At 45.0% G+C, this 16,084-nt stretch overlaps 1 protein-coding gene across 3 annotated transcripts in view; it reads right to left on the reverse strand.

Annotated features, from left to right (window-relative positions):
- The window catches only part of LOC119951991 (multidrug resistance-associated protein 5-like), a 269,580-nt gene that overhangs the window by 87,327 nt on the left and 166,169 nt on the right, over nucleotides 1-16,084 (reverse strand). For all 3 annotated transcript variants that reach the window (XM_038775439.1, XM_038775440.1, XM_038775441.1), the window contains one exon: nucleotides 14,097-14,480. In XM_038775439.1, the coding sequence (XP_038631367.1) occupies nucleotides 14,097-14,480 (384 nt within the window). The remainder of the gene's footprint in view (nucleotides 1-14,096; nucleotides 14,481-16,084) is intronic.

The raw sequence follows: 16,084 nt of genomic DNA on the forward strand, positions 1-16,084 counted from the left end.
CTGATTCCCATTGACTCCAGTTTAGCTAAGGCTCCTTGATGCCATACTCAATCAAATGCTGCCTTGATGTCCATGAGCAGAATATTATCAGGACCCATAGACTTTGCAGTATCCAGTGCCTTCAACCATTTCTTGATATCATGTGGAGTAAATCGTATTGGCTGAAGACTGACATCTATGATGCTGGGGTCCTCTTGAGAAGACCGAGATGGATCATTCACTCGACACTTCTTGCTGAAGATTGTTGCCGATTCCTCAGTCTGGTCTTTTGCACATATGGCTCTTCCATCATTGAGCATGGGGATATTTGTGGAGCGTCCCCCAGTGAGTTGTTTAATAGTCCACCAGCACTCATGACTGGATGTGGCAGGACTGAAGAGCTTAGATCTGATCCATTAGTAGTGGAATTGCTTAGCTCTATTACTTGCTGCTTATGCTGTTTGGCACACAAGTAGTCCTGTGTTGTAGCTTCACCAGCTTGACACCCCATTTGTCGGTATGCCTGATGTTGCTCCTGGCATGCTCTTTTGAACTCTTCATTAAGTTAGAAAGAAAACAAAGTATCATCTGATTGTGTAGTTTCAATTGAGTTCTTTGATGCTATTTCCCCAAGGTTTATCATTATGAATGTTTGGAGTGTCAAAAGCTACAATTATCTCAGCAGGGGGTTCTGATTTTTGTTTAATTGACAATTTAAAGATTCTTTAAAAGGGTTTGATGTGGGATATGAATACAAGTTCCTTTGTGTTTATAGATGAACCACTTGAGATGTAAAAGCTTTGAATGAGTTTTATGAATAGGAGTTTTTCCACTATTAAATGTGTACGAGTAGAGCTGTATTAGATGGTTAGAATTTTTTTTTTAATTCCACATGGCTCCTGAGGTCTGCCCATACTGGGTAAGTTCCTGTGGATGGGGTATGTGGGGGAATGAGCTGGCATTGAAGGTATGAGGGGCCATGGTGGGTTGTGGCTAAGGGGGCATGAAGGGTAATGGCTACAGGGCTGTACAGCTGCTATAACAACTAGGTCAAGGTTCCAGAGAACCAAAGTGGACCTACTGACTTGCTGCTACCACCCACCCTGCCGGATCAGCCTTCTTCACTATCCAGCACCTGCTACCCCCCCAAAGTGATAATCAAGTGTTTCAGGGTGCTTTTTAACCAAGACAAGTTTGGTGAATCAAGAAACTTGCTGATCGAGCTCATTTGTGAAAATCCAGTCCATTGTTTAACTTGCTTGAGAAAAAAATAAAAAGTTGTGTAATTTGTATTATTATGGATAAGAAATGGAGAATGGGAAATATTAGATTTCCAGAGACCATTAAGCAGTATACCATATGAACACACATAGAAGCATACAAATTAGGAGTAGCAGTAGGATGTTTGGCCCCTACAATTAAATGGCCAAAAACTGATTCAAACGTAAATTTCCCTCCTTCGTACCCAGATCTCAGAAGAGAACCCTTCCACTCTACACTGCTAGAAAAAATACATTTCCTAAAACTGCAATTCATGAGGCCTTTCTTAGAGAAATTATTATTTATTGTCATTTTATTGCTGTAGGTTCACGATTACTACAGGAACTGATGTGAAATTGCCTGTTTTCACTTCATGTGGGATAAAAGTGAAGGTTTAGAAATCTGGCTAAGAGTAAAAGGTGTATTTCAAATAAGGGAATTCTATGGATAAATGGAGACATTGATCTTCTTGTTCCAGTTTCGATGTAGCTCGTCAAAAATGAAGTATCTATTGTCAGAAAGTGACTATCACTTTTGACGATGAGGTTCAGATGGAAATTCCTGGGCTGGATTTTCCGCACCCCGACGCCAAAATCGTGTGCAGCGCCGGGGCGGAGAATCCAGTTTCACGCATGAAATCGGGACCGCCGCCGGTTCCGCTCCCCCCCCCCCCCCCACCTCCCGAAAAGCGCCATACTCCATATCCCCCACCTGTGGCCATTACTGGAGGCCAACCCCGTTATTCTCCGCCCCCGACCGGCCAAAGTCCCGTAGCATATTTCTTTTTTTTTTTAATTTAGAGTACCCAATTATTTTTTCCAATTAAGGGGCAATTTAGCATGGCCAATTCACCTAACCTGCACATCTTTGGGTTGTGGGGGCGAAACCCACGCAGACACGGGGAGAATGTGCAAACTCCACACGGACGGTGACCCAGGGCCGGGATTCGAACCCGGGTCCTCAGCGCCGTAGGCAGCAATGCTATCCACTGTGCCACCGTGCTGCCCCCGTAGCATATTTCTAATATGGTCCCACCATCCGTCATAACTGCGCAGCGGCTGCAGGCCCAGTCCGCAGCCGCCAAGACCGGGGCCGGGCCGATCGGAGGGCGGGGGTGAACGGCTGATTAGGGGCATTATTTCCGAGGTCCAGGTCCGCGATCTGAGTCTGCCATGGAGCACAGCGCAGCCGCTGGAGGCCGCCGCCGTGCGCATGCACGTCCTCTGATCCGGAAGTGCAGGGGGCGTATCGGCAGCTGTAGCTGCGAGCTCCATGACAGCTGCCTGCTAGCCCCCTGCAAAGCTGTGAATCTGTGGCCTTTGGACGGCAGTTTGTCTGGCCTAAAAGACCACAGTTTTCACATCGGCGTGGGGACATAGTCCCTGAAACGGAGAATCCAGCCCCTTGTCTCTAATACAAAAAGTGAAAATGTTTCTTAAAATTAGTATAATTTTGAAGAGAGCTAAATTATAAGATGGTGATACAAGATAATATTTGGTACGAGAAAATTAAAGTGCTGCAGAATGTCAGGGAAATTTGGCATCCAAGAAATATATTGTTGCAACAAAAACATTGCATCATCACTTTGAGGCATTTAGTGCAGCATTTAGTCTAAAACCAATTAAAATATAAAGCTTGGGGCAACAGACCAGATGGTGATAATGCAGTCCCTGTGAATTTCACCCTTGATTAAAGAACTAAACCCGCGGTAATGAAACACAGCCCATATTCTTTCCCAAATAATTTTCCTTTCCACCAAATTAAAACATAGAATAAATCCACTTTAAATGCACTTTTGACCATTTCTATGAGAAGCTAAAAGACAACAGCCGGAATCTTCCGTTCACACTTACAAGGGGAAGCTTGATGGGCCAGGAAACGGGAGAGAGGTCAAATCAGTTTTTCAACGGCAGATGAACTTTTGCAATTAAGTTCTCGAGGCCTTAAAGACGGGTTGAGATTTCTGATGAACAGTCTCAGGAAGCTGTTTTGCATGCATTTTTATGTCATACATACTAATTAAAAGGCTCATTATGTGCCTCTTCCAAATTAGTTTCTTCACTAGTGAAAAATTAGAACGTTCGCATTTCCGACTGCATATAAGTGACGTGCACCTGGCAAGATCGGCTTTTTCCTAGACTTCGATGTGAGCAGCTGCTGCTTTGGCCTTCTTGGGATTTGCTCATAAATGTCAGCCTCTTGTTTCAGATCGAGTGCAAGTAGGCTAACTACGTGAAGGGTAGATAGGGGAAGCAGGCTAAGGAGTAGGTGTTTGGGGAAGGAAACCAGACTGTCCAGGGCACATTTAGGAAGGGAAGCATGTCACGGATGCCTTGGTGCAAAGTAGGACAATGGGATGGCCTCTCTGGCGCAACTGAATACCTCCATTCCACCCTCAAAATCTCATCCACTAGCCTCGCTCTCTCCTCTCATTCAACCCTCACCCTATGCGCCTGGATTGAGAGTAATTCGCCCCTAACTACTGCTTTCAATGCCTCCCACAACGTGGGCCGGTACCTCCTCCATGTCATTCCGCTCCACATACCCTCGGATGGCAGCCCTCTTGCAAAAACTCTCATCCGCTCACAAGCCCACATTCAACCACTGCAGTCACTGGACCTCCCCTTGAACCACCCACAAACCCACCTAGTGCGGTGTGTGGTTAGAGATCACAATGGCCGAATGCTCCGAATCGGCTAACCCACTAACATCGCCTTATCCACCATGAAACCCCCCCCCACCCCCCCACTCAATACAGTCCATGAACGCCTCAATTCCCTCGCGACCGCCAACGCCTTCAACGATCTGGGACATGACCGGTCCAACCTCGGATCCAAAACTGTGTTAAATTGTACCCCGTTATCAATTGGTGTGTGTCTAGATCCAGGATCTTCCCTAATTCCTGCCTGACGAAGTTCATGTTGTCCCAATTTGGGGCATAAATATTCACCAGGACCACCAGCATCCCCTTCAGCTTCCCACTAACCATCATGAACCGGGTCCACTACAATACTACCAACCTCGAAGGCCACCTGCTTAGTGAACAGCACCGCCACCCCTCTCATCTTCATGCCCAATGCCAAGTGGAACTCCTGCCCTACCCATCCCTTCTTCGGCCTCGTCTGATCTCCCAACTTGAGGTGCGTCTCCTGCAGGAAGATAAAGCCCGCCTTCAAACTCCTCAAGTGCGCGAAAACATGCAACCGTTTATCTGGCCCATTCAACCCTCGCATGTTCTAGATAACACACCTGGTTGGGAGGGCAACCCACCGCCCACCTCACCTGCCGATCAGCTATGCCGAATCTTTCGCTGGTTCCCACCAGTCTCCCACATTTCCAGACCCACTCCAGAACGTCTGCCACCATTCCTCTTTTGTTTAATCTAAATTTAGAGTGCCAATTTATTTTTTCCAATTAAGGGGATAATTTAGCATGGCCATCCACCTATCCTGTATATCTTTGGGTTGTGGGACGAAACATATGCAAACTCCACATGGGCAGTGACCCAGAGTCGGAATCGAACTGGGACCTAGGTGCTGTGAGGAAGTAGGTCTAACCACTGCGCCGCCGTGTTGCCTCCCCCCCCCCCCGCCATCCCTCCTTTATTTTTGTAAAATATTTTATTCTCCATTTTCACATTTTCTTCAGAATTTATACCCCACCAACGAGCAGTAAACGGTAACAAATACAAAGTCAATCCCTTTATCAACAACAACGAACCCATCCTCCCACCACCCCAAACAACGGCCCACCTGACAATATAAGCATCAAATAAAACAAACCCTCCCACGATGGGAATAGCAAAGAAAAAAAAACGAAAAAGGAATCAGGAATCGCCTATGGTCACCATTGACCTATAGAGTCCACCCCTCCCCCTAACATTCAATGCCATCCATTCCCCGAAAGAGTACCGTAAATGACACCCATGAATTGTGACTCCTCCCCTCCACTTCCTCTTATAAAACTCCTCCCCCCAACCTCTGTTCCTTCCTCCCAACTTTCCACCCTGGCTAGAGTCATCAGAACCTGTTCTGCCAGGCTCTGATGGCCGCAGCCCCTCCCCCACCTCACTCCTGTTCACTGGCCGGCTTAAACCGGCCAGCATGGCGGCCCCCGCCCGGGTCTCTTTCCCCCTTGCCCGGTCCCAGGAAAACCAAGAAATCCCCTTTAGCACACAAACTCCGCATAGACACCCAAGCCCCAAAGAACCATCATTGCAAATGAAAGTCCCATCTCTTCCCTTGACCAAATATATACAACGTTGGCTCATTTAGCACATACACCAGCACGCGCTGAAAAAATAGTTAGATGAGGCTACATCGGTACATGACCATTTCTCAATTCAGCCACAGTCCTTCTGCCTTTGCAAACTCCTCCGCTGCTTCCGCCGTCCCAAAATAAAAGTCCTTGGATTTGTAGGTCACCCTCAACTTAGCTGGGTACACTATGCCACACTGCACCTTACTGATGTACAGTGCCTGCTTTACCCGGCTGAAGGCAGCCCACCTCCTCGCCAGCTCCATCGTATAGTCCTGATATATGTGTATACCAGCTCCAGCCCACTGTACCACCCGCTTCTGCTTTGCCCAGCACAGGACCTTCTCTTTCACACTGTACCTACGAAAATACAGAGTCACTACTCTTGGCGGCTCACTCTCCTTTGGTACAGGCCTCCATGACCGATGAGCCTGATCCAGTTCCTATCGGGAGGGATCATCCCCCTCCCCCAATAGCTTTGCCAACATTGTGACAAAATACCCGCCATCCCTCCTTAACCAACTGTGCCACACCAACCACACCCATGTCAGCATCCCTCCCCCAACACCCTCTCCCCATAACCAACAAAAAAAATAATAAACCCATTCCCCATTCCTTCCTCCTGGCAACCTCCCACCACTCCCCATTAACTAGCCCAACTAGCCAGAATAGTGGCCCCGCCCAGGGCCTGACTACCCCTCATCCCCCCATCTCGCCAAACAACAAACATACAAAGATAAATAAAAGGCGTACTCACCTCCCCGCTCCCCACGCGTGGCCGTCGCCAATCCACCCAGCCTGCATGCTCACCTTTTGCAACAACTCCACTGCAAAGTTCAATATCATCACACTCCTTGCAGTCCATGGTCTCTAATAAAGTCCGTCGCCTCCTCTCTCAAGTCAAAATAAAACCCTTGTTTCTGGGGCGTAACCCACAAGCGGGTGGTGTACAGAACCCCAAACCATTCCCTTCTTGCAGAGGGCGGACTTCATCCGGTTATACCCGGCCCTCCACTTGGAAAACTCCGCATCCAGGTCCTGGTATATCCGCATCTCGCTTTCCTCCCAAGTGCACTATTATGGGCCAGGGTTTAGAGAACACCAAAGTATATCATGGAGTTCACCTGACCCACAACCTTTGATAGATTTTGGTTATGGGGAGCACAAGGGTCCACTCTTATGTTATGCAACAGAGACCTAAAGTATTTTTAAAACAAAACGATGTTTATTCTACGAATCCAGTTAATATTTTATAAACCCACAGTAAACATCTTACCAACTACCAACACTGATAATCCCCAGATATACAATACTCTAGAGGTAACCCTTAATAACTTTCCTAACAACATCCATAAGTCAAAACACCTTTTCCCCGCAATGCAGTAGGTTTGAATTCCTTACAGAAAACAGTATTACTTTGAAATTATCAAGTGATCTGGAGACACCTTTTTAACCTGCAGAGAGAGAGATAGAGAGAGACTCCAACATCCTTGTAGTCTGAATACCGCTTTCAACTGAAAACAAAACTGGGACACACTGCAGCTCCCAGCTCAAAACAAAGGTAAAAGTCAGAATCACATTCAGGTTCCAACCATACAATGACATCACTGCAGCTATTTGATAAACACCCAGTTCTTAAAGATACACTCCTTAGACCACTGGGCAGGCAGCGCTGCCCCCTGCTCTCCGCCATCATCTCCTGTGTCGTATCACAAAAACTTTCTTGCAAGGGCATTCATGTGTCTCAGCAACATCCTGGCCCTTTCTCGTTGCACTTCTTGCCCGATGTGCCACAAACAATCCCACCATGGAATGTCCTCAGTGCTTATGCACCTTCTGCCATCCGACACCACACGATTCGGGTGGGGAAGGACCAGAAAAATCCATCTCGAGCAGGAGCCACCAAATGTGTGACCACTCAATCCATGGCCGCCACTGGTTGCAACACGTTTTTGAAGGACCTCGGGCATTGCATGGGTGAATCCTTAAAGACAAGGGATAACCCAGAAGACCTGGCCCATGATGCCAGTTTATTGTTCTCAGAATGCCACTGTGGAGAGCTACAATGTTTCACATGCTACCACAAGAGCCACCAGTGGGCAGTCAATAGGCGTCCTAAAGATGAGGTTCAGATGTTTGCACCGCTCAGGCGGGCACGCCTTTATTTCCCACAAAGAGAATCCTGGATCATCATTGTCTGCTGCGTCCTCCACAACCTCACGCAACAAAGGAGGGATGCTTTAGCTCAGGGAAGGTCAAGATGCCTCCTCTGAAGATGAGCACAGGAAAGAGGATGTTGATGACAAGGGCCAGGATGTTGCTGAGACACATGATTGCCCTTGCAAGACGTGGCAGATAGGCCCGTGACAATCTAATTTCAAACACATTTCAAACAGAGTATGCTACCGATATATCTCCTTTACTATTTGGTTTTCTATGCTCTGCTGGTTGGCAGGCCACAGCTCCATGTTTGTAACACCAATTATAATTTGCTCTCGTGTACCTTGATTTACGATAATTAAATTATACTACTTAATGTCTACCCTGCTGGTTTTGAGATCCTTTCAAGTGCAGAACTCTGTTCCACTCGATGTGTGCATCAGAACCTGAACAGCACTCCATCTGCTGCGATCTTGGGCACTTGGAAGGAGAATGTGATTTTCCCATGCCCTCACAATGTTAATATGCATGGCACATTGAAAGCAAATGAAATCTTACAGGGACAGGGTTACACTCATGTGACCCCCATACCTGCTCCCACTGGGGAGCAGACCGTGCAAAGAGCTCATTCATGCAGAAACAAAAACATGGATGCACAGCACAGGGAAGAACAGCATGAGTGGACAATTTGACCCCTTGAGATCAATCCTCCTTGATCAGGGAAGTTTTTGTTACTGGTCCCCGATTGACCCACAGTAACATCATTTCCCTTTACATCTTGATCATCCTGAAAGGTTTAGAGGTTACTCTGGAGTCCACTCAACGCCCTTAAATTCCCATGACTATTGCGGCCACTAGAAGCAAGGTGAGAATCCAGGAAACATCCAAATAATGCAAGTGAACTTATTTTTACAAGTGCCAAAACTATATATAATAGTTACACGTGCGTCCCAACTATGTGCCTTCAGAACATCTTTCTTTTTCTTTTCCTATTACTATACCTAGATGTAGGTCCAACAAGCACAGCTGAGTTGGAGGCAACCCAATTCTCCTCTGCTCTATTGATTGTGCTGTCTTTGGTGGGCATCCTCTCGTGGCCAGGAACCCAGAGAATCCCGGTGTGCTACAGGTCTCCTGCACAGGTGCAGATACACCCTTCTCAGATTGCTATGCTGGAGGCAATAAGGCCACCGGCAGAGGGGAGATTGAGCATCATGGTACCCTTGGAGTGTCATGGGTAAAGGTCCAGTGGTGCCTTGTTGGTGCTACTGCTCACTGTGGGTGCACGGTGGACACCCCAACTACTTAAGAGGAGTCAAGACGCCCCATCGCCCAGCCACTGCTGCACTGCACCCATGGCTAGAGCATCAAGGTAGAGGTCTAAGCTATGGAATAGGCCAGACCCACAGCAGGTTCTGCTGGACCTAGGTCCTTAAGGTGGCTTTCCAGTGTTTGCATGCCAAAACCAGAGCAGCAGACAGAATGTGGACAGATTCATCCAGCCTTCGGTTTAGTCTGAACATGGTTCTGGCATCTCTGTCTGATGTTTCCCTGCCTCTCCGTGTCTCCAACATGTCTCTTATGGCCGAGTCCAGAGGCTCGTCATCTGCAGGAGCTCAGTGGGGCCCTGGTCTCCAGCTGCCCTCGGTCAGAGACATAGGCTATAATTTCCTCCACCAACTGCACCAACTCCACCTCACTTTTCTGTGAGGTGCTCATCAGATTGTGACGCTGAGCCTATTCGAGAATGTGTACCTACAAGGTGAATGTCTCTGCACTGGTGGAGGGTGTAGATGAATGCCATCAAAGTGCATCCTCTAAGTATTCTGAGGCATCATCCTCAGAGGTGGATTTGGAGCTGTGGGTGGTCTCGCTTCTTTGCCTCTCCCTTTACTTGCTGATACCAGAAATGGAGAAGAAAAATATTTAATGGGTGCCTTAGAATTATGTCTAATTCTGTTGGCTCATCTGACAACTGCAGATTGGAGGCGTCCTCAATGGCTTGTTGGAAAAGTCCTGTCTTGTCTTTGGCACAGGCGCAGTCCCGACTGTCCCCAGCTATTTCTGTAGCCTTCTCTTCGAAAGTGCTAAGGATTCTATTCTCTGGAATACTGCCCCCCCCCCCCCCCCCCCCCCCCCCCAGTCTTGGCCTGCGTGCGCTCTTGTCCTGAAGACAGACAGAAGGAGTGAGTGTCACCTCAATGGGCGCACGAGCAGTTTAGAACCATGGATACATATGCCAGCTCCCGAGTCCTCCCCAATCAGTGATTAACGAGCATGATGTCCTGCAACTGATTGAACTGGGCAGAATAAAATGGGAGTGCAGATGACATGAATCCGGCTCCCCCCCCCCAACCCGGATCGACCCGCCCCACAGCATTAAAGTGTTGCGGGGTGGACTAACAAAGGCTGAATGGGATTTCCATCCCTCATTGGGGAGAAAGTTCTGCCCATGGAGCTGCCGGCCAATCCAATTGGCTGGCAGCTCCATGAGTCACAGCAGTGGCCAGTAAGTGGCCGCTGCCAGGACTGCTAAGTATGGTATCAGGACTTTTGACCCCATGAGGAAATGGCAGGAATAGCGACTTACTGCCCACCCCAACTGCGAGATTCACTGCACTCCTCACACATGCATAGGTAATGAGCTGAACAATGCAAGATCATGCCTGGCCAATCTTCCTGCACCCCCCCAACAGAAATCACATTAATTTCCACTTCCGGCATTCAACTTTCACTCCAAAATGGAAGATACCCATTGACCATTTAAGGTCGAATAACCTTCAGATCTTCGAAATTTAAGATTTTACAGAGATAGTGTTAGTGAGATAGTGCAAATTGCCTGGCTCTCTCTGAAGTGATATGACCTTGACTGTGCCCGAGCTGAAACAATTCAGTCTGGGATGACAGTGCATTCTAAAACTGTCATCTATTCTTATTACTAACTGGCCATTTCAAATCAATTCCTGAAGAGTATTTGTTGCTCTGTAAAGTGAGTTATGTTCGCAGAGGTGAGATGAAATTACATGGAGGATGAAATTGCATGAAATGGACAAAAGTAGAGTAAAAATGTGGATTTAAAGTGGATTTATTCTGCATTCAAAGTCAATAGAAAATAAAATTATCTCAAAGAAAATGGGCAATTTTTCATTCTTACTGGTTTTGCTCTACAGCCAAAGACGGTCATTCACACCCACGATCAGATTTTTTCAAAGTGCGGGTCATGACCTAGGGGTAGATGTCAGGGGGTGGCAGCGTTAAGGAATATGGTGTACCAGAAAGTTAAAATTGCTTCTTGCTGCGTCCATCAACCACTAATATAGAATTTCCCAACTGCAGCATTCAGAAGCCTGCAGGGACAATCCTGCCTAAAGTATCAATTCAGTCCTCTAGAGGGAGCAATAATTTAACAGAAGAATGGAGAGAGCGATGCAAATTATTATCTGTCAGAAAAAGTAGCAGAATTGGAGGTTTCAAAGCACTGCCTTGTAGTCACAGTGATGAGAGAGTTTGAAGCTCCAGGATTTTTTGGAAACTGATTGCAGCTACCCGTGGCACCACACCAATGAAACTGTAATATAAATATGGGGAATTTTTAAAAATGTCGCACCTGTAAACCTCGACACCCCTCCCCCCACCACCACCACAACCTCCTTTTCTGCAGTGGCTTCGCTTTGAAAACCATGTCCCACGGGGCCATCAGTAGATTTGCCACCCTCTTCTTCATCCTGGCCAAAGCTGCAGGCCAAGAATTCGCCCAGATGTGGTTCATCTGTACTTCCAACCCTTTGGACATGGACCCACTGTGCTCTGTCCTGAAGCAGAACAGTGGACAACATCAAGGGCCCATACTCCAACTCCAGGCGACCAACATGCTGCAGAAAGAGACCATCATGAACCAGATGGAGACCATTAGATAACTCACCGCCAAGCTCAGCAGATAGGAGAGTCCGAGTATATCAGACTATTGTACGTAGGTCAACCCAAACCCAGGCAGCGATTCCACAGAAAGCAGGTCAGGAGCTGACGGTAGGCGGAATGGTGGCGCAGTGGTTAGTACTGAGGACCCGAGTTCTATTCCAGCCCCAGGTCACTGTCTGTGAGGACTTTGCACATTCCCCCCATGTCTGCGTGGGTTTAATCCCCACAACCCAAAGATGTGCAGGTTAGGTGGATCGGCCACACTAAATTGCAGTTCAATTGGAAGAAAATAATTGGGTACTTTAAATTTAATTTTAAAATAGGAATACTTTGGGAGATCTCTTTTTAGTTCAAGGAGACACATTAAATTAACTTGTATAACTTTATAACTACTCAAAACAGTAGAAACAAAACTTCTAAGTGTCATCAAAACTAGATTAGAGCAAAAAAGTGATCCAATCAGGCATTGGTACCGATTGAAGTCGATTTGAGAAACCCTTTATTAAATAGATATGACTTTTTAAAGTGTTTGTCCAATTTACAGGTAGTGAAAGTTCGACTTATTTATATGAAATGGAAGTTCTTATTTAACACAGCTCTTGCTGACATGGGCAATATCAGAAATAGCTGGACTTCAGGTGACAAGTGTTCTCATTTGCACTGTCTTGACCGTTTTGTTCTTGCAGGTCAGTGCAATGCTTGTAATGTAGCTTGTCCTCATTCTGTAACAAACTTCTTAAACAGCAATACGACCGGGGCAATATCTCCGTGTAGACAAATAGCTTGACAGATCTGCAGATCTTCTTGCAGTGTGGTTGCTGCAGCAGGGCCAGCAACATGTGTGTTAGCGACACCATGGAGTCACCCTTCAGTGGGAGGGAATCAGCTACCATTGCAGCAAGAGCTACATTATTGGAGACATCAGTCTCCACGAAGTGACTGCAATGGCATGCCTTCTGGTTGGGGAGACATGAATACATCACGATTCCACAATTGAATATCTGGGAAAATATTGGAGAAAACTTTGTTCATTCTGTCTGATTAATGACAACCAGGACAGTTAGTTTGTCAGATGTCTGTGGGCAGATTTAGTGTTGTCAGCATTTATCAATATTGATTAACTCGTTTCTAATAGTGTACTTAGAAGTTGAATAAATTTCCTCAAGTAATTGATCAAGCATTTAAGCCAATTATAAATAAAGATTTTAATATCATTATCTTCAGATTCATGACTGTTTTATTTACAGAAACAACGTATGGCTCTCTCTCAATGATAACTATTCTTTGTTCTCCTTTCCTCAGTCTTCTTCCTTCACTTCTTTTTTCCCCTCCAGGTAGTGTCTCACGATGAATGCAGGTTCACAATTGTTGGCGGCCCTCCAGTATCTCCCGAATAACTATTCTTCATGTGTTACCCTGGATAATGACTTTTATTGATAGGAGGACATCACAGGCATGCCTGATCCTGCCCTCACTCAATGCAGACATAACATTTAATGTACCAGGGCTACTGGATAGTGATTACAAACAGGAAATAAAGGTGTCAATTAAAAATGGCGTCCCAATCTCTAGCTGCACTGGGGAGTTCCGGTGAGCGGAGCTCCTCAGTTCCGAAGGTGGGGCCATGTGTGTGGCCTCGGTGTTCCCCGCTGACGCCACTTACCTAAACCAGGGTGCGTTAAACAGCAGGGTGTTTCTTGGCACTGCGAGCGCGGGAAACAAGTGGCTAAGTGCTCTCACTATGGGACTTTGTTCCCATTTATCTAAATCGTGCCAGTTATGTCTCTATTTAACTACAGTACTCCCTTCTTTGATATATACCTTTCTCTTAGCTGGATTTTTGTCCATTTTTAGCTCCATTTTTTTCTCATATGAAGTGAAAATAGGCAGCTTCACCTCAGCCCCTGTGGTAATTGTGAACCCACAGCAAAAAAAGGCTGACACCGAGCATGACTTTTACCAAGAAAGGCTTCAAAGAATGGTGGTTTGTGGGACAGAGGAGTTCGCTTCTGAAGTTAAGGTTGAGAAGAGGGAACTTCAGCTTTCAGCTGGGAATGATTATCTGTAGCACGCTTGACACTGAAATAAATTTTTCCATTCACCAAAGTTAACATTCGCCAGCTTGGGAAGTCCAAAACTTCGAAAATTAAGGTTCTTTAATGTGCTTTGTATTGATTAATTCAGGGCAATTTTATTGACATGGCCTTAAGATAACAATCACTGTAAATGTAGAGTTCCTTTATAATGCTACATCAGTGAATCCATTCCAAAAGTGACCATAGAGGCAATAATGAAGATGCCAAAAATAAATTTATATTTCAGTACAATGCCAGAATGTATCTTGCATGGTAAACTTCCTATTACATTGAAGTTTAATATGGTCTTTTATCAGTAAGGGTGTCATAAACAACCAGTGATATGTCAAAGATCATAATATATTGTTCAGTCTTATTAAAGGGCACTGCTGCACTGAAAAACAAACTGCAAAAATTTAATAGGAATCACATTACTGTTTCACTTGCCCTTCTGTGCTTCCTCTTCCGGAAAGAAATCCCGACTAATTAAATCGTCTGATGTTTCACCATGCAACTCTTCATCAAACTCCTTCTCACTGTTGAAATCTTTTGTCATCTCTATCCTGGGCTCCAGATCTCTGGGTTCTGTCCTAAACAAATAACTTAAATCACCCTCACTCCACTCAATGCTGTCCTCGTCATGCATTTGGACAACAACAGGCTTCCACCGAAATATTGCAGACTTTTTACCGTTCACCATCACTTCTGGTTTCTCCTCAGGATCTACCTGCCTGTTGTCCTTAACTTGTTCCTTCATCCTCTTTTCTTGCTCTGGCACTATGCCAACCACAATTTCTGGTCCTACTTCATTAATGTTCGCACATTCTGCAACTAGGACAAGATTCATGCTTGTTAATACAAGGAGTGACAATAGATACGTAACATTAGTATCAGTAATGGAAAGGCAAGATTTGAAATTGAATGGGCCAACAATAAATCTTAAAGTGTTCAGCCATGAACCAGAACTTCAGTGTTTCATTATCCTGGTTTTCTGCATGTTTTGGCAATCGTGGCACCACATTTGTAAATACGTAACAGTAAAGAAATTGTATTTCACTGAAGCAACAAATTTTGCTTCATTTTCCCATGTAACCAATTTATGAATGATACACTTAGTTTATTTTTATTTTTGCCTTCTGAAAATGCCATCTCATGCTGGTTTATGGTTCCACTTTGTCACAGCTCTAACATGGAGTCCATTCTTCACACATAACCTTGACACTGAAACTCAAATTGCTAGTTTAATTATTTTAATCGTTTCACCACTGATGGCTGTGCTTTCAGTTGCCAAGGCACTAATCTCTGTAATTCCCTCCCTGAACCTCTCTGCCTTGCCGCCTCCCTTTTGTCCTTTAAGATGCTGCTCAAAATCTACCTCATGTTCCCTATTATCTTATCATGTGGTTCTGCCAGGTTTTGTTGGGTACTGCTGCTTTGAGGTACTTTGAGAGTTTTGGTAGCTGGAGTACCTAGCCTCCAATCAGCCTCCACTTGTCACAAGCAGCCTAAAGTAAGTAAGAAACAATTATATCAGGGAGTGGGAGGAAGAAAATTGAAATTGGGTTTCACCACCTGATCAAGTCTTGTGTTGGCTACATAGCTTATTGCATTTAACTGCCATCCATAATTTGTGGATTACAATTTTGTTCATTCGCAGGAGCTTTCTTTAGTACCAGTTACATAATTCTGAATTGTTTTATTTGGTTTCTTCATTGATTAGAACATCTCTTATAGCTATGAAATATAAGCTATGCTTAATTTTAACACTCATGAACTCAGTTCTTACTATTTCAATTGCTGAATTTGAATTACTGGATAATTGATTGCCTTAAAAGACCACTACTGAGTGCAGCAAGGGGCAAAATGATCCAAGAATGTAATGTGGACAAAAACTGTGTACACGACCAGTGCGTATCACAAAAATCCATTGACCCTCCATTGTCAGGCATGCCATTGGGTATTGTTCCCTGCTGGCTGCAGTGCGTACAATTCTGATGACCACATCATTGAAAGACATTGTTGGCTTATATCAAACATAAGAATGAGTGATCTGGATATCAGATATCAATGGAATTGCTCAAGTTTAGAATGGTTTCTCTTCAGTAAAGAGACTGTGATGTGAGTTAATTGAAATTATGAATTAAATTTACAAAATAAACAATAGAAATTAGTTCAAATATGAAGGTACACAAATATAAAAAAGGGAAGTGGGCTAAGATCAGACTTTTTGTGTAAACTATCTTACAGGGAAGATCATTGAAGTGAAAGTTTAAACTGACTCAAGAAGCAATTAGATATCTATTCAGGGAGAAAAATAATTGGAAGAATATTGCAGGCTGGAGTTAATATTAATCAAAAAGTCAAACTTGTTCAACAGATTATCTTTACAGGTTGATAGAAATCCTTGAGTAAATTATTTTCAAATCTACATTCAC

The sequence above is a fragment of the Scyliorhinus canicula genome, chromosome 17 (assembly GCF_902713615.1).
Source record: "Scyliorhinus canicula chromosome 17, sScyCan1.1, whole genome shotgun sequence".
Classification (NCBI taxonomy): domain Eukaryota; kingdom Metazoa; phylum Chordata; class Chondrichthyes; order Carcharhiniformes; family Scyliorhinidae; genus Scyliorhinus; species Scyliorhinus canicula.